The sequence below is a fragment of the Ceratotherium simum genome, chromosome 3 (assembly GCF_057802395.1).
Source record: "Ceratotherium simum simum isolate JZ-2026a chromosome 3, ASM5780239v1, whole genome shotgun sequence".
Lineage (NCBI taxonomy): Eukaryota > Metazoa > Chordata > Mammalia > Perissodactyla > Rhinocerotidae > Ceratotherium > Ceratotherium simum.
In genome coordinates this window covers 17,114,473-17,141,057 of record NC_141902.1, presented here as the reverse complement: position 1 = coordinate 17,141,057, position 26,585 = coordinate 17,114,473, and the positions used below count along the sequence as shown (strand labels likewise).

The window sequence follows — 26,585 nt, the reverse complement described above, 5'->3', positions numbered from 1 at the left end:
TTCCCCAAACCGTTTGAGGTAGATACTTATTATAACCATTGTACAGATATGGAAACTGAGCCTAGAAGGGTTAAGGAACTTGCTCAAGGCCTCACAGCTAGTAAGTAATGGAGCTAAGATTTTAAACCATGTCTGTCTGACTTCAAGGCCCCAGCTCTTCACCAGTGAATTATTCTGCCTCCTTTTATATCATTACATCCCACAGATTTCCCAAAACAATGCCTTGCACACAAGAAGACCAAAAAGTGTTTGTTGAAATGATACTGCATTGGCTGAAAAAATTCAGTCTGAACAGTTTTGTAGAAATTGAAACTGTTAAACTAAGTACTTTTAGTGGTTTCTCAGCAAATGACAATCTAACCATTACTTTGAGTGTGATGTATTGAAAGTTTAAGCTTAGAAATAGTCCATTAAAAAGCAAAAGTTAAATGTAGCAAATTTGATTATTCTGGAATCATTTAGTATTTTGTGTAGTCTGATAGGTTTATGTCTCTAATTTGACTTAAGTAAGAACTAAAAGATTATAGAATGTTGTCCATGTCTCAGCTTTCCTTAGTGAACTTTAACATTTCACCCCAAAATATTAGGCTTAAATACCGAGAAAAGCTACTAGGAGGTAAAAGGTATTTACAAAGATGCATGGGTGAAAATCAGCACATTAGGTTTAAGGGAAATATTTCAAAAAGTACATGCTATTTCCATTTCTAAATAAAAACTATTGTTTCTGTTAACTACTATAGCAGAGATTGAAACCATTTTTAGACAAAACATCATGCTTAGAATGAATTACTTGTATTTCGGGTTTGCTGTTGAATGTGTGACGCAGTGGGAGGAGCTGGGCTGTGGGGTCGGGGGGACGCAGGTTTGAGTGTTTTCCAGCCTTCTGACTTTGTGACCTTGAGCAGGCAACTCCCAGTTTGTTTATCCAAGTTGAGCTGCTGATGTTTATTTTACGTGAGATTACTTGTGCGAAGCACTTGGTATAGTAGGTGCTCAATAAAAAAAAGGTAAGGCCTTATTCATGTTTGGAGAGCTATTCTTTTAAAAAATGGACTCCTAGATGAAATTTTAATGCTTTTCTGGTAAAATACAGCTGGTAATGATTCAGCTGTTATGGCTCAAACATAGTTTTTAAAAAAGAAGATGTGGGACACACACTTAAAGCTCTTGGTCACGTCAGGGTAAGGAGACCTCAAACAGCTCTCTTCCCGTGCAGGGTCGGGGAGCGGGTCAGCCGAGCCTCAAAGCTCCGCTCATCTCCTACCAACTGTAGTGCTTCGGACAGGACTCTTCGCCTTTCCGGGGCTTGGTGTCCTCGTCTATAAAGTGGGGATAAGGACCGAACTTACCCCTTAGGGTAGCTGTGAGGATAAGTGAAATCACTGTTGCAAACATTAAGTACTGAAGTAAATTTTAGCTATTATCAGTAGTAGTAGTAGCAGTAGTAGTGGTATATATATCTAACTCTAAGTGTATAAAGGTATACAGTAATGGTTTTAGAAAATCTTACTATTGTCTCTTACAGTTACTTTTTATAGACGAGATGGGGAAATAAATAATATTTGCATTGCAATTGTTTAAAACTCTTAAAATGCAAATGTTGTGACCATTGTTCTTACTGGACCCTGGGGACATTGGGTTAGTTTGTGGCCCACTAGGTGGCTTGGGAGCTGCTCTTAGTGTTCTGCGGCACTGGGGGTCCCAGAGATGAAGAGTGTGACACCTGATCCCAGAAATTCTTGCATGGTACCCAAAATTCACCAGGTGAAGGAACCTATAGGTGCTCAGTGATAGTGTTGGACGCCATTCTCAGAGAGAATGAAGACAATGCTTTCCAAAGATAAACATAGGGTGGTGATAACTAGTCCCCTTTAAAATGACTAACAGCTCTTATGACTAAGAAGTTTTGGCAGTATCTAACTCAGGATATCAATTTGTCAGAAGAAGGTGTAATTTTTCTACAACTAGACTGGCTGCTAGTTTGCTGACATGGGAATTAGAGTTTGAAAAACAGTAATTGCTGGTACTAAATATTTTTTCAGAAAGTCACCTTCCAAATACTCTAAAATCTTTTCTCCCCTGCCTCTCCTGCAATGTGCACAGCAGTATCTTCTCACTACTGAATTTCATCGTCTCATTCAGCCTTTTTACTGTTAAATTCACTGGACAGCTATGACAGGCAGTTCGTGAGTCATTTGTTGTCTACTGGGGAGAAATATAGAATAAATGAGTCTATTCTTTTCCAGGCCAAAGCTTACCTGAAGATTGCAGCAGAAGTGGTAAAAAGATTGCCACCACCTCTAGAGTGATTCCCCAAGTGTCCCGGAAATTTGCCTGATGCTTGACAATAGAAGACCTTTGGAAATCAGCAGTGTGGTGGTGAAACCTATAGAAAGAATAGCAATCATAGTTGTTTTCTTGTATTTCTAAGGAAATAATGGCATTCTCAGATTTGATTTGCTAAGCAACAACTCACAAATAAAACTTTTATATATCAATGCTAACTGCTACATTTAGGAATGTTTTTGAAAGCTGATGTGTACCAACTGCACAGAACTACATGTTATTTTATTGAACTACCCCTCGAGGAATCATGAGTGTATATTACAAGCCCAAACTTCAGTTCAGGAGAGAACTGTGCTCTTTTTGTAGGACTGCAGAGTTAGTCATTTAAAGGATTTACTAAATTTGTCTGTGGACATAAGTGTGACGTCTCTCCATCAGGCAACTTAGTCTAGCTTCAAATCCTGCCTCTACTACTACCTTGGACACATTCTTTTTTTTTTTTTTAATCTATACAAATATGTATTTTTAGGGGTATATTGCATAGGCAAAAACTGAGGAAGGGCATTCAACAAAATGTTAATGATATTTTGAGAGCTGTTGTTTTTTTTCCCTGACAAAATGCTGAAAGGCATGTGGAAGAAAGTGATAAAGAGAAATATGCAAGTTACAGTGGAATATACTGTCTCAAGTCCCATCACCACTGAATGGCTACTGAAGACCTGAAAGGCTAGGTGGAGTTGAAATGTGCCGTGAGTGTACAATACACGCTGGAATTGGAAGACGTGGTACAACAAAGAATGTAAAACATCTCAGTGACTTTTTTCATTAATAATTTTTTATAATGATTACATGGTAAAATCATATTATTAGGTTAAATAAATACATTATTAAAATTAATTTCACCTGCTTTTTACTTTTTAAATGTGGCTACTAGAAAATTTCCAATTACCTATGTGGCTTACATCATATCTATCGGACACTAGGTTTCTAGTGCAACATTTAAAGTAGACTTTGGCTCCTCATTTTCAGGGTAACAGATAAGCTAAAATTAACAACAAAACTAAAAAAGGATGGTATATGTGGTACAGACTAAGAGCCTCCTCTCTATGTCTACCTAAAGAATCACATTTGCTGCTAGGGGTGGTCATGCAACCAAATTTTGGTCTATGAGATATAATTGGAGGTGTTGTGTGTGTGACCTCCAGGAAGTCTCCTTAAATTGGAGGTGGCTTGCAAGTCTTTCTTCCCGCTCTTCTCCATCCTATTGCCTGGAATGTGGATACAATGTCAGATGCTCTCGCAGCCATCTTGGACAATGAGTTTAAAGATCACAACTTAGATATGGCAGCGTGGTGAGCTAGAAAGATTCCTGACCTACCTCCAGATTTCTTCTGCTTGAGAGAGAAATAGCTTTCCATGGTGTTTAAGCTAGTGTTATTTTGGGATTTTTCAATATGTGTGCTGATTGGAAACTGACCTCCGAGTTATTCTGGATGGATTCTGTCAGCAAAGACAGCTTCTCCTGCAGCTCCTGCAAATCCTTTGAGATCCTTGGGGACTCCTCTTTTGCCATCCTGAAACCCACTTCAGTCACTTTAGGGATTAATTCTACTATCAGTAAGCTCTGCAGTGTGGGGCACAGCCAAATCTCTCATGTTGCCCTGTCTCTTGCTGTCACTGGTCCTGGCGGCTGCACTGACCTGGACACATTCTTAATATAGATAAACCTCTACTTCTTCATCTGGACCAGACTCTCCCCTAGACTTAGTGAATCTGAATCTGAATCTCCAAGGGCTGGGACCTGGACATATGTATTTTTAACAAGATCATAATGATTTTGATGATTCTGATTCTGATGGCATAATTATAATAGCTAATATTTATCAAGTATTTTCTTGTGTCCTTATAGTTAATCTTCCATTCTTATGAGTGGGGTACTGATGTTATCTACATTTTATAGATGAGGAAACTGAGGTATGGGAAGGTTAAGTGTCGTACTGAGGGTTACTGTTGTAGCAAGTGATGGAGCTGGAATTTGAACTTGGGCAGTTGGACACTGGATCCCTCCTTTTGTATCCCAAAACGCATTTGTTTATTTCAAAAGAGGAATATAGTATTCAGCATTTCCTCAAATTTGTTTGACCAAGAAACCTCCCCCCCATCTCCCTTTTAGCAGCATTTCATGGAGTTCATATTTCAAATAATATACTTGGAAAACATGTATCTTGTGTAGTTGAGGCTCAGAGAGTCAAGGGCTTCCCAAGGTCAGGTAGCAAGATAGTCATAAAGCTGTAAATACTGGTAAGAGTCATTAGTTAATCCTCAGTTGTAAGGAAGTGGTCTATGACCTTTGGAAAATGCCTTGATGTTCTTTGCTCTGCAGTTAAGCAGCCATAAAATTAGGCAAAGAGTTACATATCATTATAAACATGTTTTCACACACTTATGTTGACATAAAAAACTGTATATAGATGTTTATAGCAGCTTTATTTGTAATAGCCAAAAACAACCCAGAGTTTTTCAGTGGGTGAATGGTTAACAAACTGTGGTGTATCCATACCATGGAATACTACTCAGCAATAAAAAAAGAATAAACTATGGATACATGCAACAACCTGGATGAATTCTGCAGAATTATTCTGAATGAAAAGGCCATTCCCAAAAAGTTATGTACCATGTGATTCCATTTATGTAACATTCTTAAAATGACAAAATTACAGAAATGGAGAATAGATTAGTGATTAACGGATTAGTGATTTCCAGGGGTTGTGGGGGAGGGGAATTGTGTATGGCTATAAAAGGGCAACATAAGGGATCCTTGTTATGATGGAAGTGTTCTGTTTCATGACTGTATCAATGTCATCATCTTGGTTGTGATATTGTACTATAGTTTTACAAGATGTTACTGTTGGAGGCAATTAGATAAAGGGCACAATGGAATCTCTGTGTTATTTCTTACAACTGCATGTGAATCTACAATTACCTCAGAATAAAAATAAAAGTTTAATTAAATAAAACAAACAGGTGCTGCTGTGTCTGAACTGAAATTTCCTGAACCAAATTATCCATACTAATTAAAATCATGAATACAAGTATTTGTGGACACATAGTAATCATTATTCATCACTGTGAGAAGGAAGTAATGACTTTCAGTGGTACCTATAGATTTGTGTTTTTATTGTCTTTTTGGGAGAAGGCCAATATAAATAATCATTGAGACCTTCTAAATACCAAAAAGCAAGTACTTGAACCAAGCTTAACTTTACCTACAAAAAGAATGATTTAAATAAGCCCCAGAGGCACTTAAAGTTGTATGCCATAATTTAGTACATCTCGTGGAGCAATGGGAAAGATAGTCTTTACTCATAAATACAGACTTAGAGAACACCCACATATAAAATCACCTGCTCCCTTCTCATTTTCCTCAACTACTAATCTGTGCAGATGCTTCCAGAAAAGCCACTGAGAAGGTGGTTGGAGTCTGTATGCACATTCAGAAGTGGAGGAAGGGAAGGTAGCTGTAAGAACAAGAATGAAGCTTATACTAAAATTTTGCCTGTGGCAGGCTTTGCTGAGCTTCAAAGAGCTGACTTCAAAGATAGATGATCAGGCACAGCTCATCTGCCTGTTGTTAGGGGTAATATTTATTCTTTATTCCTTACATTTTCATAGAGTGCAGAGAATTTCCATTCCACTATCCAGGACGAAAGGCGAGCTCCCCCGCTTACTCCGTTCCAGGGAAGGAGGAGTGACTCATCTTGTGAGTATTATTCCTGTCTGCATTTCTTTGATTTCAGCCAAATCCTGAGCTTTCTGAGGCATGTTAGAAAGCTGTCTGCCTGTCTAAACTGTCCACCTCTGCCTCGAACTTGGGTGGGCAAGTCCACCTAATTTAGGGATAGGGTACTCGGTAGCCCATTGTGGTCGTGTGTCCTCTAATCCAGCTTTTTGTCAGTAATAAAGCTAGTTTTTCTACCTTTATCTGAATTCTGTGTCTCTCAGTTCTAAAGAGGGGAAGAATCCCCCCACCACACTCTGAGAAAACACAAAATACCTTTGTAGGATCCTAGAAAGTTAGAACTGAAGAGTATATTAGACCCTCCTTCCCTCTGGAACAAATACCATAAGTCAGATGGAGGGTAGCAAACCTTGATGTCCTCAGTTGGAGGCTCCTTATGACTGCAGGAAAGGAAACAGAAAAACCCTCTCTTCCTGCCGGAGAACAGAAAGCCATCCTGGCCCTAGGCCATTAAAGATATCCTATCAATAGGAGATGGGTGAGATGGCTGAGAAAGCCCAATTGCCAAGACTCAGGGACACAGGGCTTGCCTAAAGCTAAGGCTGGACCAGGGCAACAGAGAACCCCCTGCCCCAAAGCAAGCTAGCAGGCACTAAGTATCAAAAAACAGCAGTGTCTGCTGTTGGAGGAGGGGGCAAGAATGTGAATAGAGAGGTCAAAGCTAAGGGTGGAGCAACCCATCCTTCAACTTAAGCACAAAGTAATACTAGAGGGACTTGAAGCCAGTGGTGCACTGGCACTACAACAAAACCTAAACAAGATCAACTCCTGACCAAACTGACTCAGGCCTGTACATTGAGGTTCTAGCAAAAAAAGAATCATACCCATTTTCAGCCATAAATGCTATTTACTTCAGTCTCTGCCGTCCTACACATGATGTCCAGTATTCAGTGTAAAAAATATATGACATAAAAAGCAAGAAAAATCAACGCCCTATCAAGAGACAAAGCATTCAATGGAACCAGACACAGAGATGACTCAGATATTGGTTCTATCAAATAAGAAATTTAAAATGGCTTTGATTAACATTAAAGGGTCTAATGGAAAAGGTGGACAACATGCTTGAGCAGGTGAAGAATTTTGCAGAGATAAAAACTATAGAAAAAGTAAAACAAATGCTAGAAATAAAAAAAGCAGTAACAGATGAAGAATGCTTTTGGGATCATCAGTAAACTTGACACAGATGGAGAAAGAATTGATGAACTTGAAGATAGGTAAATAGGAACTACCCAAATTGAAGGACGAAGAGAGTAAAGAGTGAAACACACACACACACACACAAGCAAGAGCTGGGGATAAATTGGCATTTAATAAGAAAAAGAGAGGGACACTGGGACAGGCAAAATATGTAAAGAGATAACTGCTAAGAATTCTCTAAATAAAATACAAGATATCAAAACAGGGAATCCACAAAGCCCAGAAAGCCCCACGTGGCATTTTAAAAACCTAGATATATCATATTGGAACTGTCGGAAAACAAAAAGAGATAATCTTGAAGGCAGTAAGTGAAAAAAATTCACGTTATATACAGACAGCAAAAATAAGAATTATAGTAGACCTGCTGTATGTATGGCATAAGACAATGGAGGGACATCTTTAAAGTGCTGAAAGTAAAAAACAAAACTGTCAATCCAGAATTCCATACCAATGAAAATAACATTCAAAAAGGAAAGTCTTTTTTAGACAAAAGCTTAGAGAATTCATTAATAGCAGGCTATACTACAATAAATGCTATAGGAAGTTCTTCACGCAGAAGGAATAGAACACCAGATGGAAACTGATCTATGTAAAGAAATGAAGGTCTCAGAAAAGGGTTAAAGATAAATATAAAAAATACTTACTGCCTTATTTTTATTAATTCTGAAAGATAATTGACTGTCTCAATACAAAATAATAGCAAACTATTGTGGATTTATAGCATATATAAAAGTAAAATATATGACAGTAACAAAAGATGAGGGGGATATATTGAGAGTATACTGTTCTATGGTTCTTACACTATATGAGAAATGGTATTTTATTATTTGAAAGTAGATTGTGATTAAAGTCAAACATTATAAATTTAAAACAACTACTCACAATTTTTTTAATGAGGTAAAATAATAAGTAATGGAGATAAAATAAGAGTCGTGAATACTTAATCCAAAAGCAGGCAGAAATAGAAGTATAAAAGTAACACAGAACAGATAGAACAAATTGAAAACAGCTTGCAGGATGGCAGATTTTAATCCAAACATTGATAATTACAATAAATGTAAATGTTCAAAACATATGATTTAAAAGACAGAGATTGTCAGATTGGGTAATAATAAATCAAGACCCAACTATATACTGTCTAAAAGAAATTCATTTTAAATATGAAGACACAAATAAGCTAAAAGTAAAAGATGAAAAAGATATACAGTGTAAATGTTAATCAAAAGAAAAGTAGAGCAGCTATAGTATTATCACATGCAGGAGACTTCAGGACAAGGAACATTACCAAGAATGAAGAGGGACATTACATCATGATGGTGTTAAGTAGCCAAGAAGATGTAGCAATCCTAAATGTGTATCCATCTAACAAAATAGTTTTGAAATACAGGAAGTAAAAATTGATGGAACTAAAATTAAAAGCAGACAAATCCTGGGTCCGGCCTGGTGGCATAGCGGTTAAGTTTGCGTGCTCCGCTTTGGCGGCCCAGGGTTTGCAGGATCTTGGGCACAGACCGACGCACCACTTGTCAAGCCATGCTGTGGCAGTGTCCCATATAAAGTAGAGGAAGATGGGCATGGATGTTAGCCCAGGGCTAGTCTTCCTCAGCAAAAAGAGGAGGATTGGCAACCGATGTTAGCTCAGGGCTAATCTTCCTCAAAAAAAAAAAAAAAAGCAGACAAATCCACAATTACAATTAGATATTTCAGTACTCCTTGCTTAGTAATTGATGGAACAAGGACCATCAATATGTATTAAAAGACCTGAATAATGATCAACATTTATAGAGCATTTCACCCCAAAACAGCAGAATACATCACCCCAAAACAGCAGAATACATAGTATTTTAAAGTGCACATGGGACATTCACCAAGATATACCATATTCTGGGCCATAACACATACATCAACATATTTAAAATAACTGAAATTATATAAAATATGTTCTCTTACCATAACAGAATTAAATAGAACTCAATAACTAAAAGATATCTGGAAACTCCCAAATATTTGGAAATAAAACAAAACAATTCTAAATTACCCGTGTCAAAGAGGAAGGAACAAAGGAAATTATAAGATATTTTGACTTAATGGAAATGAAAACAAAACATCAAAATTTGTGGGATGCACTTGAAGTAATGCTTAGAGGGAAATTTATAGCATTAAATGCTTATGTTAGAAAAGAGGAGATCTCATATCAGTGAAATAATCTTCCCCATTAAGAATCTAGAGAGAGAGAGAGAGAGAGAGCAAATTGAACCCAAAGCAAACAGAAGAAAGAAGAAGTGAATGAAATTGAGAAGAAAAGCAATAGAGAAAATCAGTGAAATCAAAAGCTGGTGTTTTGAAAAGGTGAACAAAATTGATAAACCTCTACTCAGACTCATTAAGAAGAGAGAGAAAGAGCAAGAGAGAAGGCGTAAATTGCCAGTATCAGGATGAAAGAGGGGATATCACTAAGATCCTACAGACGTTAAAAGTGCAATAGGAGTGAGCCAGCCCTGAGGGCCTAGTGGTTAAGGTTCGGCACTCACTGCTTTGGTGGCCTGGGTTTGCTTCCCGGTAGCAGACACCACCCATTCGTCAGTTGCCATGCTGTGGTGGCGGCTCACATAGAAGAACTAGAATGACTTACGGCTAGGATATACAACCATGCACTGGGGCTTTGGGAGGGGAAAAAAAAGAAGATTGGCAACAGATGTTAGCTCAGGGTGAATCTTTCCCTGCAAAAAAAAAAAAAGTACAATAGGAGCTATTACAACTTTAGGCCCCTAAAATTGACAACTTAGATGAAATAGACAAATTCCTGAAAAACACTAACTACTGAAGCTCACTCCAGAAGAAATAGATAACCTGAATAGTCATAAATCACTTAAAGATATGTAATTTTTAGTTAAGAATCAACAAAGTAAACTCCAGCCCCAGATGCCATCACTGGCTGAATCTACCCAACATTTAAGGAAGAAATAATGCCCTCTTCCAGAAAATAGAAGAGGAGGGAGAACTTCCCAACTCAGTTTTTGAAGCTAGCGTTATCCTGATATCCAAACCAGACAGAGGCAGCACAAGAAAACTACAGACAAATATTCCTCATGAACATAGATACAGAAATCCTCAGCAAAATATTGTTTAATTGAATCCAGCATTATATAAAAAGGATAATACATTGTGACCAAAAAGTCATTATCCTGGGAATGCAAGGTTGGTTCAACATTTGAAAATCAATGTAAACAGTGAATTAAAGAAGAAACAGACTAAAGAAGAAAAACCATATGTTCATCTCAGTAGATGCAGAAAAAAACATATGACAAAATCGGCATTTATTTATGATAAAAATTCTCATCAAACTAGGAATAAAAGACAACTTTTTCAACCTAATAAAAGGCACCTACAAAAAATCTACAGCTAACATCATAACTAACGGTGCAAGACACTGCTTTCCTCCTAAAGATTGGGAACAAAGTAGAGTTGTCCGAGCTCACCACTTTTACTCAGTGTCATACTAGAGATCTCATCACTGAAATTGATAAAGAAAGAAAAGCATACAGATTGGAAAGGAAGAAATAAAACTGTCTCCATTCACAGACAGCATGATTATCTATGGAGAAAATCCCCCCAAATATACAAAAAAGTAAGTAGAACTAATAGCTGAATTTAGCAGAGTTGCAGTATGCAAGATCAATATACAAAAATGAATTTTATTCCTATATAGTAGCAATGAATGATTGGAAATTGAAATAAAAAAGTACAATTTATAATAGCCCAAAAAAATGGAATATTTAAATATAAATCTAATAAGATATATATAAGATCTGTGGACAAATACAAAATACTGATGAAAGAAATCAAGGAAAACATCTAAATGATGAGAGATACCATGTTCATGGTTTGGAAGACTCAATATTGTTAAGATATCTGTTCTCCCCAAATTGATCTATATCCAATGCAATCCCAATCAAAATCCCAGGAGACTCTTGTTGAAATTGACAACTTGATTCTAAAATTTATATGGAAATAAAGAGGATCTAGAATAGCCAAAACAGTTTTGAAGAAAGAAGATTAAAGTAAGAGGACTTATACTACCTGATTTCAAGACTTATTATAAAGCTACAGTAATCAAGACAGTGTGGTATCTGTGTAAAGATAGGCATACAGACCCATGGAACAGAATAGAAAGTTCAAAAAGAGACATATACAGATATGATCATTTGATTTTCAACAAAGGTGCCAAGGCAATTCAATGAGGAATAGATGATCTTTTCAGCAATTGTGCTCTAACAGTTAGAAATCTTTTTGCAAAGAAATGAACCTCATTTTACACCATACACCTCTACAAAAATTAAATCAAAGTAGATCATATATGTAAATGCAAAATCTAAAACTATGAAACTTCTAGAAAATAACATAGAAAATCTTCACAATCTTGAGTTAGGCAAAGATTTCTTAAATATGACACACAAAATCACTATAAAACTATAAAAGAAAAAGTTGATAAACTGTACATCAAAATTAAAACAGCTGTTTGAAAAACAGTTAAGAAAATTAAAAGGCAGTTTACAGACTGGGAGAAAACACATAAAACATATCTGACAAAGAATTTGTATCTAAACTATATAAAGAACAGTTACAACCCATAAATAAAAAGACAAAAAACTTAGTTTTAAAATGGGCAAAGGATTTGACTAGAGATTTCACCAACAAGAGGAACCATTGAAAAATAACCTGAAAAATGCTCAACATCTTTAGTCATTAGGGAAATGCAAAAAAACCCCACGATGAGATACCACTCACAGCCACGAAAATGGCTACAATGAAAAAGGTTGACCGCACCAAGTGTTGTTGACGATGTGAATCCACTGGAACTCTCATACAGTGTTGGTCGGAATGTAAAATAGTACGTTTATGTTTGGCAAAAGGTCTGGTGCATTCAAACAAGTTAAAGATTCACTTACCGTACAATCTAACTGTTCTGCTCCAGCTGTTTACCCAAGAGAAACAAAACACATATCCACATGAAGACTTACGTGCAGATATTCCTAGAAGCCTTGTTTATAATGTCCAAAAGCTAGAAACAACTCAGATGTCCACCAAAAGGTGGATGGATAAACCAAATTTGCTATATCTACACAATAGGATACTTAGCAATAAAATGGAATGTTTAGTGATACAATAATATGAATAAATCTTAAAATAATAATGCTGAATGAAAGAGGCAGACCTAACAAAGGGTGCAACCTGTATAATTCCATTTATATAAATTCTGGAAAATGCATACTTAACTACTTGACAAAGTAGATCAGTGGTTGCCTGGAGATGGGTGTTGGGGGAGAAAGGGGATGGAGAGAGAGCTGGATTAAAAAGGATATGAGGAAACTTCGGAAGATGATAGGAATGTTGAGCAACTTGATTGTGGTGAAGATTTCACAGGTATATACATAGGCCCAAAGTCATCAATTCGTATGCTTTAAATATGTGCAGTTTATTGTGCATCAGTTATACTTCAATAAAGTTATAAAAAATGATGTATTAATGAATTAGTTCCTAATATTGGATTATACTTTTCAGAATAGTATTTTTATAAGAAAATAACTCTTTTTAAATGCCTGAAATGTTGCAGTTTGGTTATATGTGGTTGTTTTCAGATCCCTTTTTCAAAGTCTCATTTTTTTTTTTTTTAACTCAAGATACCTTATTGAAGAACTAGATGCACATTCTTTGTTGTGCTGGGTAGTTTGAGTGACTACTGACATTTGGAGTTCAGATTGAAACTTGAAGGATAATCAATTCAATTATTTGCTTTCTTTTCTTACTTCTGCCACATCCTATTGTGTGACCTGAAGCAGCAAATTGTTTTCACATTTAAAACTATTTTTAAGTAATTTGGCTTAAAGTTTCCGTAGAGTATAGTGACAATAGAACTTGGTCATAGACCACTTTCCTAATCAGAAACTCTTATTTAAAAAACATTTAAACCCAATCTTTAGTGTAAAGCATATCAATACTTTGAAAACCTTGTTAAATTCTGAAATTGGATGACCTATGTAAATATTGATGTGCTATACTTTCAACTTATTAATTGAAAAGTAGCTGACTTTTATCCCCAGGTTTGTAACAACAAATAACTTGGTTAATACGTAAAGGAAGTTTAATACAAAAGAATATCCTTTAATAAAAAAAAGAAGAGAAAAAATGGCTGTGTATTTGAAGATTTTTTTCAAATGACTTTCCTACTCTTATTATTTTTAGTCTTTTTTAGATATTTTAAAGTTCCATAGTTGTTAGCTTTTGTTGCAGCTCATTTATACTCTATGCCTTTGGTTATCTTTACACTGTAGGTTAGTTTGGCCCTTTACAATAACATCAGTTGTCTTTTACAAATTGAATATATCAAGCAATAATAATTTTTATTTTTTATTATTTTAATTGAGAAATAAGATAAGAACAATAAATTATCTTCAACTATATCTGTTTTAAGCATTGAAGAAAACATTTTGAAGAATATGAGTGTTGCAGCTGTTGAACTGTTGTTTAAGCATTATTTCTCACACTGTGCCTAATGGATTTAATTATGGTTCACCCACTTGTTTCGTTATCATCTCTTCAGATGGAAACTGTACAGATACGCTGTAAACCACCACGAGAACATGTTATTAGGCTGTCTCTGCTGTTGAAGGTATTTTTGAGTTATGTTGTAAAAGTCCCTTGCAAATAAATTCCATTAAGCACTGTCTTTCTCTTGTAGTTCACCAATCACGGTTACTCACCTAGATCAAGTATGACAGCCAACATATCCAAACTAAAAGGCCTTATAGTGGTTGGACCTCAAGGTCGGCAACAGCGATTAGTCTAAAATCCACTTAACATTGAGAAGAACCAATCAAAAATATTTCTTCAACTCTTTTCCAGCCCATACTTGCCCCTAGCAAGTATGCCCATGCCTTAATTAAGGACACCAAACTATCACAAAGTAAAATTTAACACTAACAAGAGCCAAACTCTGACTTTAAGTACATTAGTAGTTTTAGGGAAGTGGATTGAAGAAAAAAGATCTGGAATCAGGTTTGAAGAATAGGTGGTTGACCATGAGGAAATAATATGAACAAAGAAATGAGGGGATATAAGTGGGCTGAATATGGTACATATGAGAGAGCTGTGGGGAAGACCGCTGACTTAGAGATGTAGTTTCATATTTGGAAGTAATGGGTAATAGGAAAATAGAATGGAAAAAACTGATCATATTACAGAGGACCTTGAATGGCATGAAGTACAGTTTGACCTTGACACAGTAGGCAGTCATAAGATTTTTAAAAATTATTTTTTATTTATAATACATGACTTCCAGACAAAATTTAAAAGGTACCAAAAGGTATTCCATGAAAAATAATTCTCCCTTCTAACAGTGCCTAACAAACTGATTTAAATATTTATATGAAGAGCAAAGATGCAAGAATAACTGAGAAACTCCTGAAGAAGAAAAATAAGAAGAAAGAGGAGGAGGAGAAGGAGGAAGGCAATTTGCCTTACCAGGTATCAAGACTTACTATGAATTTATAGTAATTAAGACAGTTTGGTGTAAATACAAGGATAGAAAATTGACAAAATAGAGAGCCTGGAAACAGTCTGTGCATATTTGAAAGGTTGATTTATGACAAAATGGGTATTGCACATCTCTGGGGAAAGAGTGCTGGACAGTTGTTACCCATATGGAAAAAAATGGATCCCTACCTCATGCCATATAAAAATCAACTTTAAAGGTAAAATTATAAAATTTTGAAGAAAATACAGGACCTTTGTGACCTTAGGAGGGAAGAATCTCTTAAACAAGATACAGCTCTAATCGTAAAAGAAAAGATTGATAAATTTGGCTACATTAAAATTAAGAATGTCTGTTCAATAAAAGACATCATATGGAAAGTGAGGAGATAAGCCACAAACTGAGAGAACATATTGCAGCACCTATAATTAGTTATTTGGAATAATGCAAGAACTCCTACAAATCAATAAGGAAAAAAAAGGATAACTTAATTGAAAACTAGGCAATAGAAACAAAACAGGCATTTCACAGAAGAGAAAACATGAATGGTCAATAAACATAAGAAAAGAAGCTCAATCCCAGCGGTAGTCAGGAAAGTGCAAATCAAAACCAATGAGATGCCATTTTATACTCACTGGATTGTAATTAAGAAGTCTTAAAAACCAAGTATTGGAAGGGGTGTGTCTTAGACATTGCTAGTAAAATGGTAAACCGCCACTTTGGAGAACGCTTTGTTACACTATTGCAGTCACATGACTTACTACAAAGTTCTGGGAATTTCCTAGAGGATTTCTTGCACATGTGCACCAGAAGACACATTTAAGAATATTCATAGCAGCACTGTTCAGAGTAGAAAAAATCTGCAAATAACCGAATGTCTGATAACAAAAGAATGGATAAATTCCTTGTAGTGTAGTCGCGCAGTAGAATATTATGCAGCAGTGATAATGAGCGAACTGCAGCTACTTTTTAAAAAGGGATGAATCTTAGAAACATAATGTGTGGAAATGGCAGGTTACAGAAGACTATTTATAGTGTACCATTTTATAAAGTTCAGAAACAAGCAAAACCAACTAATCTATTTAGCATATATGCATATGTGATAAAAATTTTCTTAAAAACCTATGGTGATGACAAATATTAAAATCAGGTAAGAGTTACTTCTAGGGTGACAGACGGGGGATGAAGCAGGAAAGGAACACAAAGGTAGATAGAGTATTGGTAAACTAGTTTTTTTTTTTTAACTGGGAGGGTGGGTGGGGTCGTGGATGTTGTTTCTTAACTCGTACGTATTCTTTGTGTGAAATATCACCTTAAAAATATCATTTGGAGAAAAAGTATATTTCCTCCTTCTACTCACTCAACCACCCATTTTCCTTCCACAGAGGCTTTTAAATAAATTATGGAACATCCATACAGTGGAGTATAATGCAGCTATTATAAAAGAATAAAGCAGGGTCAGCCCTGATGGCCCTAGTGGTTAAAGTTTGGCACGCTCCACTTCGGTGGTCCAGGTTTAGTTCCTGGATGCAGAACCACACCATTCGTCTGTCAGTGGCCATGCTGTGGCAGTGGCTCATGTAAAAAAAAAACCAAACAGGAAAATTGGCAATAGATGTTAGCTCAGGGCGAATCTTCCCCAGGGGGAAAAAAAAAAAAAAGAATAAAGCAGCTCCATATGTTCTGAAATGGAATGACCACTGGATTATATTGTTAAAAAAAAGAAGTGTGTGTCGACTGCTACAATTTGCATTAACATGCACACACACACACATCTTCACGTATGCACGTGTCAGCTATCTCTGTAAGGTTACTAAGAAACTGGCCCTCTTAAGTTCTTGACTCTGGAAGTGACTTTTAGAAGCTGTATTTTTAAAAGATTGATCCAGCCAATGTAGGAAATGAGGTGGCGGCAGTAATGGGATGGGGGTGTGAGGCAGGAGCATTCAGTAACAAAATGAGGAAAAGCAGGGAGATCAGCTGGAAAACCCTCACAGGAGCACAGCTGTGAGGGAAGCAGGCCTGGAGAAGGTGATGGCAGTGGGAGAATAAGGAAGTGAAATATATATTTTGATACTGTAAATGATTGAACAGTTCATTTTGCCTAATTACTCTTGCCAAAACCCAATAGTCTACAAGGTCATATAAAACTACATATTTAACCGACTAAATGCTGTTTATTTTGTTATCCTATTTGTAACCTGTTAAGTTCAAAGTGTGGTCGTGGCATCTCACAACACAGGCAGATGGTCTTCAGACGGTTTTGTGGAATCTCCTTTTGCATTAAAGCCACAAGGGAAGAAATCTCTACAAAATGTGCAATTCTTCCTGATTTCCTCTACATAAACTACTTTTTGACCTTTCATCTTGAGGACTTAATTGATAAGTGTTTGGTGGGATTATAAAAACGTTTACCTACTAACATGCCCTATGTAGCAATGCCAAGAATACCCTCCTAACTAGATAGTCTAAGAAAAATACTTTTAAAGCAGAAAGTAGATATTATAGGATTTATTCCCTTGACACCTGTAATTACATCTAATGAAACTGTTATAAACTTTTTCTTGTACCCAATTACATTATAAGAATTTTTGCATGTGTATGGTATCGTATCCACACTTATGCGTTGTTGATTTTTCTTCAATTGTCCCATCAATTACTGACCTGCCCATATTTTTACTAATTTTTGGTAGAACCTGCTGGCAATTTAAAATAAACTAGCCCTGTCCACTTTTGCTTCCTTACCCCTCGTGCCTCCTTTCTTCCGCACTTCCTGCCGTCCTTTCTTTTCCTACAGTTGCTCTTTTTGCCAAAGTGAGGCTAGGAGCTAGTTGTGTGCAGACATTGATTGTAGTGTGTATGTGTGACTCTGCTGTCCTGTGTTCCTGAGCCTCGCGTGGAGTTGTCACTCTCGCCGGGACAAATCAGTTACTTCTTGTTGGGGTACCTGAGTCTTTGAACATCTGTTGTCCTTTACGTCATTTATGGGACTCAGAAGAGAGCCACTTGAACTTTTCTGTCTCATACCACAAGGGTTTTCTAAAACTTGTGTTATTTCCTGTGGGCCAGAGATTGTTTCATTTTCCTGCAAGAGGAGGAAAAGGGAGACCTCAATGCTTCCTGTGATTGCATGAAGTTTATTTTAGGAACTAAAATCTGTGCTCTTTTTTTTTCTGTTACCCCCTATTTTCCTTGCTGAAGAATTATAGAGAAGTTGGGTGATGTTTGCTCCTTTGCACCAAGGAACTGTTTCTTTTACTGACTAGAAAGTTTTAAAATAAATATTCTGTGACCCTCTAGTTCAAATTCCAGGCTTGATATGTTTTGTGGAAAAAACATTGCTCTAAATCTATCTCCTCACTCTTTAATTAGCATTAGACTGTTGCTTGAAACAGTTAACAGTGTTTAGTCTCCCTCTACACTAACTAATTTTTATAAATAACGTACATAAAATCACCAATAAACAAAAATATCAAAACGTTTTATGAGTTTGTCTTTTTATGGTGAGCAGAGAAAGTTTTTACTGACTTGAATTATCGAGTAATTGCTTTCTGTTGAATCTGAGAGATTTCTTATCCTTTCTAGGGGGTATTTTCATGTAAACAAGCTTTTTGTATCTATCTAAGGCTTCTAATTAATTACATTTTACAGTGAATATAAAAAAATGAAGATTCCTCATGATCACTTCCTGTTAGTAAACACTAGGACACAGGAGCTGTTTAGTGAAGTGGCTTTTTGGTAGAATGGAGTGTTGGAAGAAGAGGAAAACACGCCATCCAAGTGTGCAAGCTGGAACCTGTGTACCCACTTTTCTTTCTGACGATGGCTTTATTGCCATGCTTTTCAGAGTGCTTCAGCGTCCTGAGCTCTTAGAAACGAACAGGCATGTGGCTTGCTTGCACATTTTCTCAGAGCGTATTTTCCAAAAGCAGAATAGGTGCTGCCGCTTCAGTGGGGTTTCACTTCACAGCTCTGTTAATAAAAATCCTTGTTGCGAACTAATTTTCCTTGACAATCCGTAGCAACGCTAACCTGTTATTATTTTAAGCAATCAATGAAGGAGTTATCAATTCCTGGGTAAATAAGAGCGTTAGTCACCATTTCCAAAACTGGGTTGAGGAAGGAGGAGAGGGTTGATTTCCTGATGATATGAGAGACCAAATTGAGGGAATCATTTCCTTTTGTGTAGTTAAGAAAGTACCTTACCAACATGAATTTCCTTCCCTATATTTTTTCATAGATTGGTAAGCCCGAGGACCTGTTTTTTCAGGTGGAAGAAACAGGTTTTGAAAGTTCAATAAATTTGCCTCGGTAAGACTGCCGAAGGAAAATAGACCCCAAGAAGCTCAGGAATCATGGTAAGCTTCTGTTAGCTGAAACAGTCCACAGTATTAAGTGTCTATCAGCTGATGTGAGTAGAAGTCTATGCATCTTGCCCTTCATCATCCATCAGAATTTCCTTGCTTTACTCACTAGATATGAATTGAAGGGAAATTTTACTTCAAACAACTATACCAGATAACTTAGAATAAATGTAAGTGGAGTCCTTGTTGAATTAAATATTAGTGAAGAATATAATTTTGACTCATTTCTTTTATTCACTTACTATTACCCACCTCTGAATGATTCGTTTTATTTTAAAGCTTTAAAAAAATATTTGCTTTCTCCCAACTCCATAGCTCTGTTTTTTTTTTAAGTAATGATTGAGGGAAGCACTCAAGAGAGGTTGGCATCTGGGAGGAATAAGGCGTTTGCCCCTTGATTTCCCCTCCGTGGAGGGTGGCGGAGAGGAAGTGTGGGCTGCTTGAAGTGGTTACATTTGCTGTGCCATCTGGTCATCAGGAAAACGCTGTGTTTTCAATTTCACAGTGAATGAGGAGAAGTTTATTAAGGAAGGAGAGTGTTTAGTGTAAGGAAGATAGGAATCAAACTTTATCTCTGCCACTAAGAGCTTCAGCTTGCTTAATTGTAAAAAGAAATGTCACCTGTGGAAGACTGGCCATCCGTGTGACTGTGTAATGATGCTCTGTCTGTATTACTAGGGAGAACTTGAAGGATGGTTTGGGAAGATGAGCAAACATGCAAGGGTAGCCACTAGGAATGGAGTTACTCCTGTCCCCTAAAGTCTCTCCCCACCCCCATACAGTCTTTATGGAAGGAAGAAAATGAGCCAAAGGAGTGAATTTTTCTTAGGCCAAGGAAAGAAATCAGAGGTTCGGGTTCCTTAAAGTTTACTGCCAGAGTCTCTGATCGAGGTATCAGTTGGAAAGCCATGAATCAAGTTTCATTGATTAACATCCATCCACTCTTCTATTTATTGAACTACCTCATGCTTTAAAAGTTAAAACAAGGCTCATGTTTTATTTATCACTTTTTAAATAAAGTACTAAGTTCAGGAGAGGCCGTAGGGGGAAAATCAAGAATAGGAAAAGAAATCAATGCAATAAGCATATTTCTGCGCTAAACATTGAAATTGGAAGTCTGGCAGAGAGATGGCAATAGACAGGACAGGATATGCAAAAAAGGAGGAGCTGGAGGCGAGTCCACCTGTGGCCACCTGCTGCCGGCTCATTGTCATCTTTGCCGATAATTAATACAGTTCTCTGATGCTGCCTGAATTAAACCTAGAAAGCTCAACTCCTGGTGACTGAGATTGAGCAGCCTGAAACTTTTTAAAGGATTTGTAGAACCTGCAGTTGCACAGAAGAGTGCAGTTTGCTTCACTGAAAGTATAGCTAATGACTGAGTAGAGGAAGGAATTTTCCCGACCCTTAAAGAGACTATTGCCCAGAGGGTCTTTGGTTTGTTAGGAGTGCTGGTCAAGGTGAGGATTCTTGTAGGCTTCATTTCAAGCTGCCAGTGTGGAGAGGGAGAGGTGGGGTGAGGAGTGGATTGCTCTCCCAAGAAGGGCAAGAAGAATGGAATGTGCAAAGGCTTGAAGGCCGAGAGCTTAGTCAGCTTCAGACCACAGCCAGAAGGTCAATGTGGCTGAGGCTGGGCTGGGCTGGGCTGGGGCTGCGCGGAAGTGAGCTGGGAAGGTGTGAAGGGCCAGGTCATGAAGGGCTTCCTGCCCTACCAGGGAGCTGGACTTGCCCTGCGGGTGCTAAGGAGCCACTGAAGAATGTCGGCAGGCAGCCTCCCTGTCTACTGACACCCTGGCGTGCGGTCTTCTCTCTCTGTTCCAGGCCCCACTCTCACTGAGTGCCCTGCTTCCGGTGCAGCACTGGGCCTCAAAGGCTTTTTCAGTTTCCAGGTTCTCTGCCACCACTCCTCTGACTGTGTCCTCATTCAGATCCACTCTGCGTCTGAAATCTGAAACTCTGCTAACTCTGAATGTGGTAACTTACCGTCCTTCCTGATCTCGCAGTCCACTGCCCTCACTGAAGCTGCTTTTCGGGACTTCCAATGCCTTGACGTCCCTTCACTCCATCCTTCCCCTCTCTCTGGACTTGCCTTCTGTATTAGTCAGGGTTCTTCACAGACACAGAACCAGTAGGATGTGTTCATGTTACGTAGATAGGTGGATAGATCTAAATCTATTGATCACCGATCTCTCTCTCTCCCTCTCTCTCTAGATACATATATATAGAGAGATTTATTTTAAGGAATTGGCTCATGCAATTATGGAGGCTGGTGAGTCAAAAATCTGCAGGGTGGTCTGGCAGGCTGGAGACTCAGAAGATTTAATATTGTGGTTCAAGTCCGAAGGCCGTCAGGCTGGAGACTAGGGAAGAGCTCCTGTTGCAGTTAAAGTTGAAAGGTGGTCTGTTAGCAGAATTCCTTCTTGCCTGGGGAGGTCAGTCGTTTGTTCTATTCAGGCCTTCAACTGATTGGATGAGGCCCACCCCATTATGGAGGGTAAACAGCTTTACTCAAAGTCCACTGATTTGAATGTTAATCTCATCCAAAAACACCCTCACAGAAGCATCCAGAATAATGTTTAACCAAATATCTGGGCACCATGGTCCAGCCAAGTTGAAACGTAAAAGTAACCATCACACCTTCCTGTCTTCTCCAACCTAGACCTACACAGTGAATGGTTTCATTTGCTTCTCCCCTACTCCCTTACCTTGTGTAACCACTACACCTGCTTTGTTAGTGCCAAAGCTTGTAGTATTCCTGCTTCCTCTCGTCCTGACTGCTCAATAACACTGAAGAAAACCACACACCCAAGTGTAATGGTGCTACAACAAGTGTGTGGTCTCCAGCTTCAATTGGGCCCTCAGGGCTGCGGGCACTGCTGTGTGTCCCGGTCAACGCCCTCTCTGTTCCCACAGAGGCTATTTCAGACCTCTGCAGTTCTGGGGAGTCCCTTACCCATCCCAGTCTCTCTCAGCAGGTGAACTTACCTGTTCCTACGCAGCGAAATCGTGGTTTGAGCATGAACCACCTTAACCTGCCGCTCTTCCTCAGTGTCTGAACCATTTGGATGATCTTGAACTGCCCGCATAGGAGGCTGCTGGCAGCAGATAAAAAGCCCAACAAGCATTTATACTTTCTCTTCAGAATTCATCCAAAGCAGCTCTGCCTCCTCTCAGTTTTGACTTTCCTGGTGTCTGGATTTTCCCAATCTCTCCCTTCCCTTTTCCACCTGTCTCTTTAACCAGTGGCTCAGTTTCAGTCAACATGCTGGCTTTGACCTTTACCCTCCCCAAGGTCACATGTTCTGGTGGCTGCTCTACTGAGGGAGGGAGCGAGTGGCAGTGGCTGGAGAGACCTATCTTCAGTTCCTATACCTATGACCCAGCTCAGTAACCTGCCTCCTGACTTCACCTGCCCCCTCCATGGTAGACCCTTCCATCATTCAACTTGCCTCCCCTGCTAAATATCCACTTTCAACTCCTACATCTGACCCAAGAACTCAGGGTGGTGAATCCAGATAGGATTTAGAAATGGTAGGACGTGGTGTCTGGATGTGGTTGGACAGATGGCACCAGTCGTGGAGAGACGGCAATGGGAAGAGGAGCAGGGTGTTTTAGGAGGAAGATGATGAGTGCTTTTGGCCATGCGAAGTCTCGGGTGCCTGGGGAACACGTGTAACCACTGTGACCTCTTGAGGGGTTTTTATTAGGCTTGGATCATCAGCCTGACTTATTCCCTTCCCTTCAGGCCTAGTGAGTTCACTTTTCATCATAGTGGTTGCTAAAACAAAAGGAACAATGCAGATCACCTAATCCCAGTCATTTAAACAAGAAGGGTTTATTATGTGTAAATGAAAAGACCCTTGTTACAGCAGGGATACCTTACGCATATCAGAGCTAGGTCCCGGTTCATGGCAGCGTCAGTGATCTATCAGTCTCGGTACTGTAGTCTCTTGTCTAAGTATTGATGGTCTGAAGTTCATCCCAGGCACTGGTGAGCTAATAGTGAGGGAAACATACCTCTAAAGTTCCCAACAGCCAGTTTTATTGTTTGGGTCAAGTATGTAGTTTCTGCAGAACTATTAAATAAGTTTCCTCAAAAAGACCTCTGTCTGTTTATTCATCAGGTCATCTAAGCATGTGCTATAATTGCTCCTTCAAATGCTAGCCAGCAAGGGGAGAGAGTAGTGAAGATAGCTCCTAACTGCACTGCAGGCATCTGGGAGGGTTTGGAATGGTTGGCTGCTGTTTGCAGCATTGGTTGGCATCAAAAACAGGCGTGGAAGAAAGCATGTGCAAGACATCTCCTGAGTCCGTCTCTAGACCGAGAATCAGGCTCATTCCCCACATAAAGGCCCACTCTTAAAAGGCTATTTCATGAATTCATGATGGCAAATGCTGTGTGTGTGTGTGTGTGTGTGTGTGTGTGTGTGTGTGCATGCACTTGAATGCTGAGCCTATGAAACAGGCCTTGCAGATCTCTGTACCATCAGAGTGAAAGGGTCAGAAAGGCAGCTCTGAGTCCAGCTGGAAGCTTAGCAAGGGGGCTGGGCTGCTGCTAGAGCTTTGGGAGTCATTGCATGCTAGGGGAGGGTGAAGCATTTTGTTCTTTCTTAGGTATTTTTCGCATCCTTCAGCTCCCAAATTCCTTAATTTTGGTGTTAGAAATGTATATTTTCCTTAACTGTACAAAGATTCAGCAGGCATGTGACTTTCTTAAATAAAAGGTATTGTGATTTTTTCCCATTATCACACAGTTGTGAACACTGCTGCTATAGAGTATAAGCAATCTTTTTAGAGGAAAAATAAAGGGAGAGAACATTGTGAAATTTTAAAAGAAGAACACTTTTAAACTATTTTTATTAATTTCAGAAAGATTAGAGAGTGAAGACAGGTCCTCTAAATGTCTTACAAGAGTGAAATCCTTGAAGAGTTTGCAATCACCAAAAAATACTCAGTAGAATGCAAGGAAAAATGGACAAGTAAATTGCCCTACTTTTTAAATACTCAAGTACATCTAAAGGTGCACCCAAGTACAGAATTACGGAGAACTAAATGAATGAGTCAGTAAGCTCTCCTTGAGAGGAAGTTAAGCTCTTTGGGATGTCCCTTATCTTCCTCAGCTGACTTACACACAAATGGATGCTGCTCCTTCAGTGCCTGAGGGTCTCCCATCACTCCTAAGCCAAAAGTAAAAAACGGTAGCTCCAATGTCCCTGTAAATTCATTAGATAACTGCATTATTTCATCAAGTGCCACCAAGGAGTCGCTGTCAGTCACCTAGTTTTCTTTTTCTTTTTCTGTAATGTACAGAACTGCTCCAGATAATATGTGCTTTTCATCCACTCTCCGTGTCAGCTCTCCAAGAGACGTGGTGTCCCGGGGCCAGGAGACCAAACTTTCAAGGTTGGTGGCAGTAGATCTTACATTGATGAAACCAAATATGTTTTGCTGGGACTATTGATAAAACCATTCATTTTTACTGAGGGCTATTCACACTGACAGATGGTCAAATACAAGAAGCAAAATAAATATGGATGATCCTGGCATTACTGCCTCTGACACTTTTTTTTTTATTACTTTAATATTTTTCTATACAGTAGGTGTGGATGGGTGCCAAACTGCATTTAGTTTTCCTATGCCTCCTGGAATTGCAGTTGTAAGTTTTATCTACTAATTCTTAAAGGAAAAGATATTTTTCTATATGAAGATATGGTGCTTCAACTTGATAATATGACTGCTGCTTTCTAAATATGTTAAACTCTAACAGAGATGTGTGTTTAATGAGATATGCAGATTAATTGAAATATAGAATTATTAAAACCTTTCTAAAACAAAATTTTTATAATTCCCTGCCTTAATAAATTATATTCAGTATAGTCTATTTATCTTTCTTTGATTAACCTGGATTTTGTTATGCTTCAGGATATAAACAATCATTTATGCTTCTACTGTTATATATATGCATATATAGAGGGAGAAAGTGATTTTTCTCTCTTTATTTCCAGCATCTAGCCTCAGAATTGCATTTAAAACAGCTACAATCCTTTTTTGTCTGTTTGTTTTCTTTTGGTTGCTTCTTTAACCCAAGGGCTGAGTACTGCCCCAAATTCAATTTCACTGGGAATTTAGTTATTTGAGGTTTTAAAATCACTGTTAATCCTTTTTTCTAATTTCAGTTGAAAGTTATACATTTTAATAAGATATGCTTAAGTTGCTGAGTGAGCCAAGCAAATGAGTGTCTCCCGAGTTCTAGAACACAAGTATTTTTAAACGAAATCCTGTTCGATTTTCTTAGATGTGAATTTATCTGCTGGTTGAGTGTTATCATCATCTCCAGCCTTTCTCCTAACTCTTCATTCATTGTTCAAGCACTGAATATTTATGGAGTGTCTGCACCTGTCAGACAGTGTGTGAGATGCTGAGGAACCCACAGATGACAAACCACAATCTCTCATCAATGCTCTTATAAGACTAGTGGGGCATCAGACAGGGATTCTCTCTTCAGCATCACTGGCTGATAGAATCAAGGCTGGATTTCAAGTTCATTGTTCTCAGTCAATAAAAAAGCAAAATTTTAGCAGCCTTCCTGAAAAATTCAAGCTCTCTGACTGTGAAAGTTTGCAAGAGGCTTCAACAAATGATGGTTCTAGGTCAGTGGTTTTCAAACTCAAGCGTGCCTGGAATCACTGGAGGGCTTGTTAACACAGAGTGCTGGCCCCACCCCACAGGCTCTGATTCAGCAGATCTGAGGTTGGAGGTGAGGGGCAGGAGGTAGAGGAAGATGCGTTGCTAAGAAGTCCCCAGGTGATGCAGATGCTGCTGGTTTGGGGACTACGCTTTGTTTGTTTGTTTGTTTTTGTGAGGAAGATCAGCCCTGAGCTAACATCCATGCTAATCCTCCTCTTTTTGCTGAGAAAGACCAGCCCTGAGCTAACATCTATTGCCAATCCTCCCCCTTTTTTTCCCTTTTTCTCCCCAAAGCCCCAGTAGATAGCTGTATGTCATAGTTGCACATCCTTCTAGTTGCTGTATGTGGGACGCCGCCTCAGCATGGCCGGACAAGCAGTGCGTCAGTGCGTGCCCGGGATCCGAACCCGGGCTGCCAGTAGCAGAGCGCGCGCACTTAACTGCTAAGCCACGGGGCCAGGCCCGGGAACTACACTTTGAGAACCACTGGTCTAAAGTATTTTGTTCCTTAATAGACCCTCCTTCCGGCGATGATGATGGTGTTCGTAACAATAACGACGAGAGTGGCTCACACCTGGTGAGCTCTTGTGGCGTGTCAGGTGTTTGCCCTTTACATCCATCACTACATTCAGTTCTCACAACTTCATGAAATCATTGTGATTACTAGCCTCATTCTACAGGTGAGGAAATAAACGTCTGGGAGGTTAATGAATTTGCCCAC

The 26,585-nt window shown here is 38.5% G+C and overlaps 1 protein-coding gene across 9 annotated transcripts in view; it reads left to right on the top strand.

The window, feature by feature from the left end:
* NUBPL (NUBP iron-sulfur cluster assembly factor, mitochondrial) overlaps positions 1-24,676 on the top strand; it is a 207,912-nt gene extending 183,236 nt beyond the window's left edge. For 8 of the 9 annotated variants that reach the window (XM_087422782.1, XM_087422780.1, XM_087422794.1 and 5 more), the window contains one exon: positions 2,247-3,183. In XM_087422782.1, the coding sequence (XP_087278908.1) occupies positions 2,247-2,338 (92 nt within the window). In that variant the 3' untranslated portion in view covers positions 2,339-3,183. Of the gene's footprint in view, positions 1-2,246; positions 3,184-13,885; positions 13,953-16,537; positions 16,544-24,532 lie in introns of those variants that run through there. The other variant, XM_087422832.1, reaches the window with a different exon arrangement.
* The last annotated feature ends 1,909 nt before the right edge of the window (positions 24,677-26,585 follow it).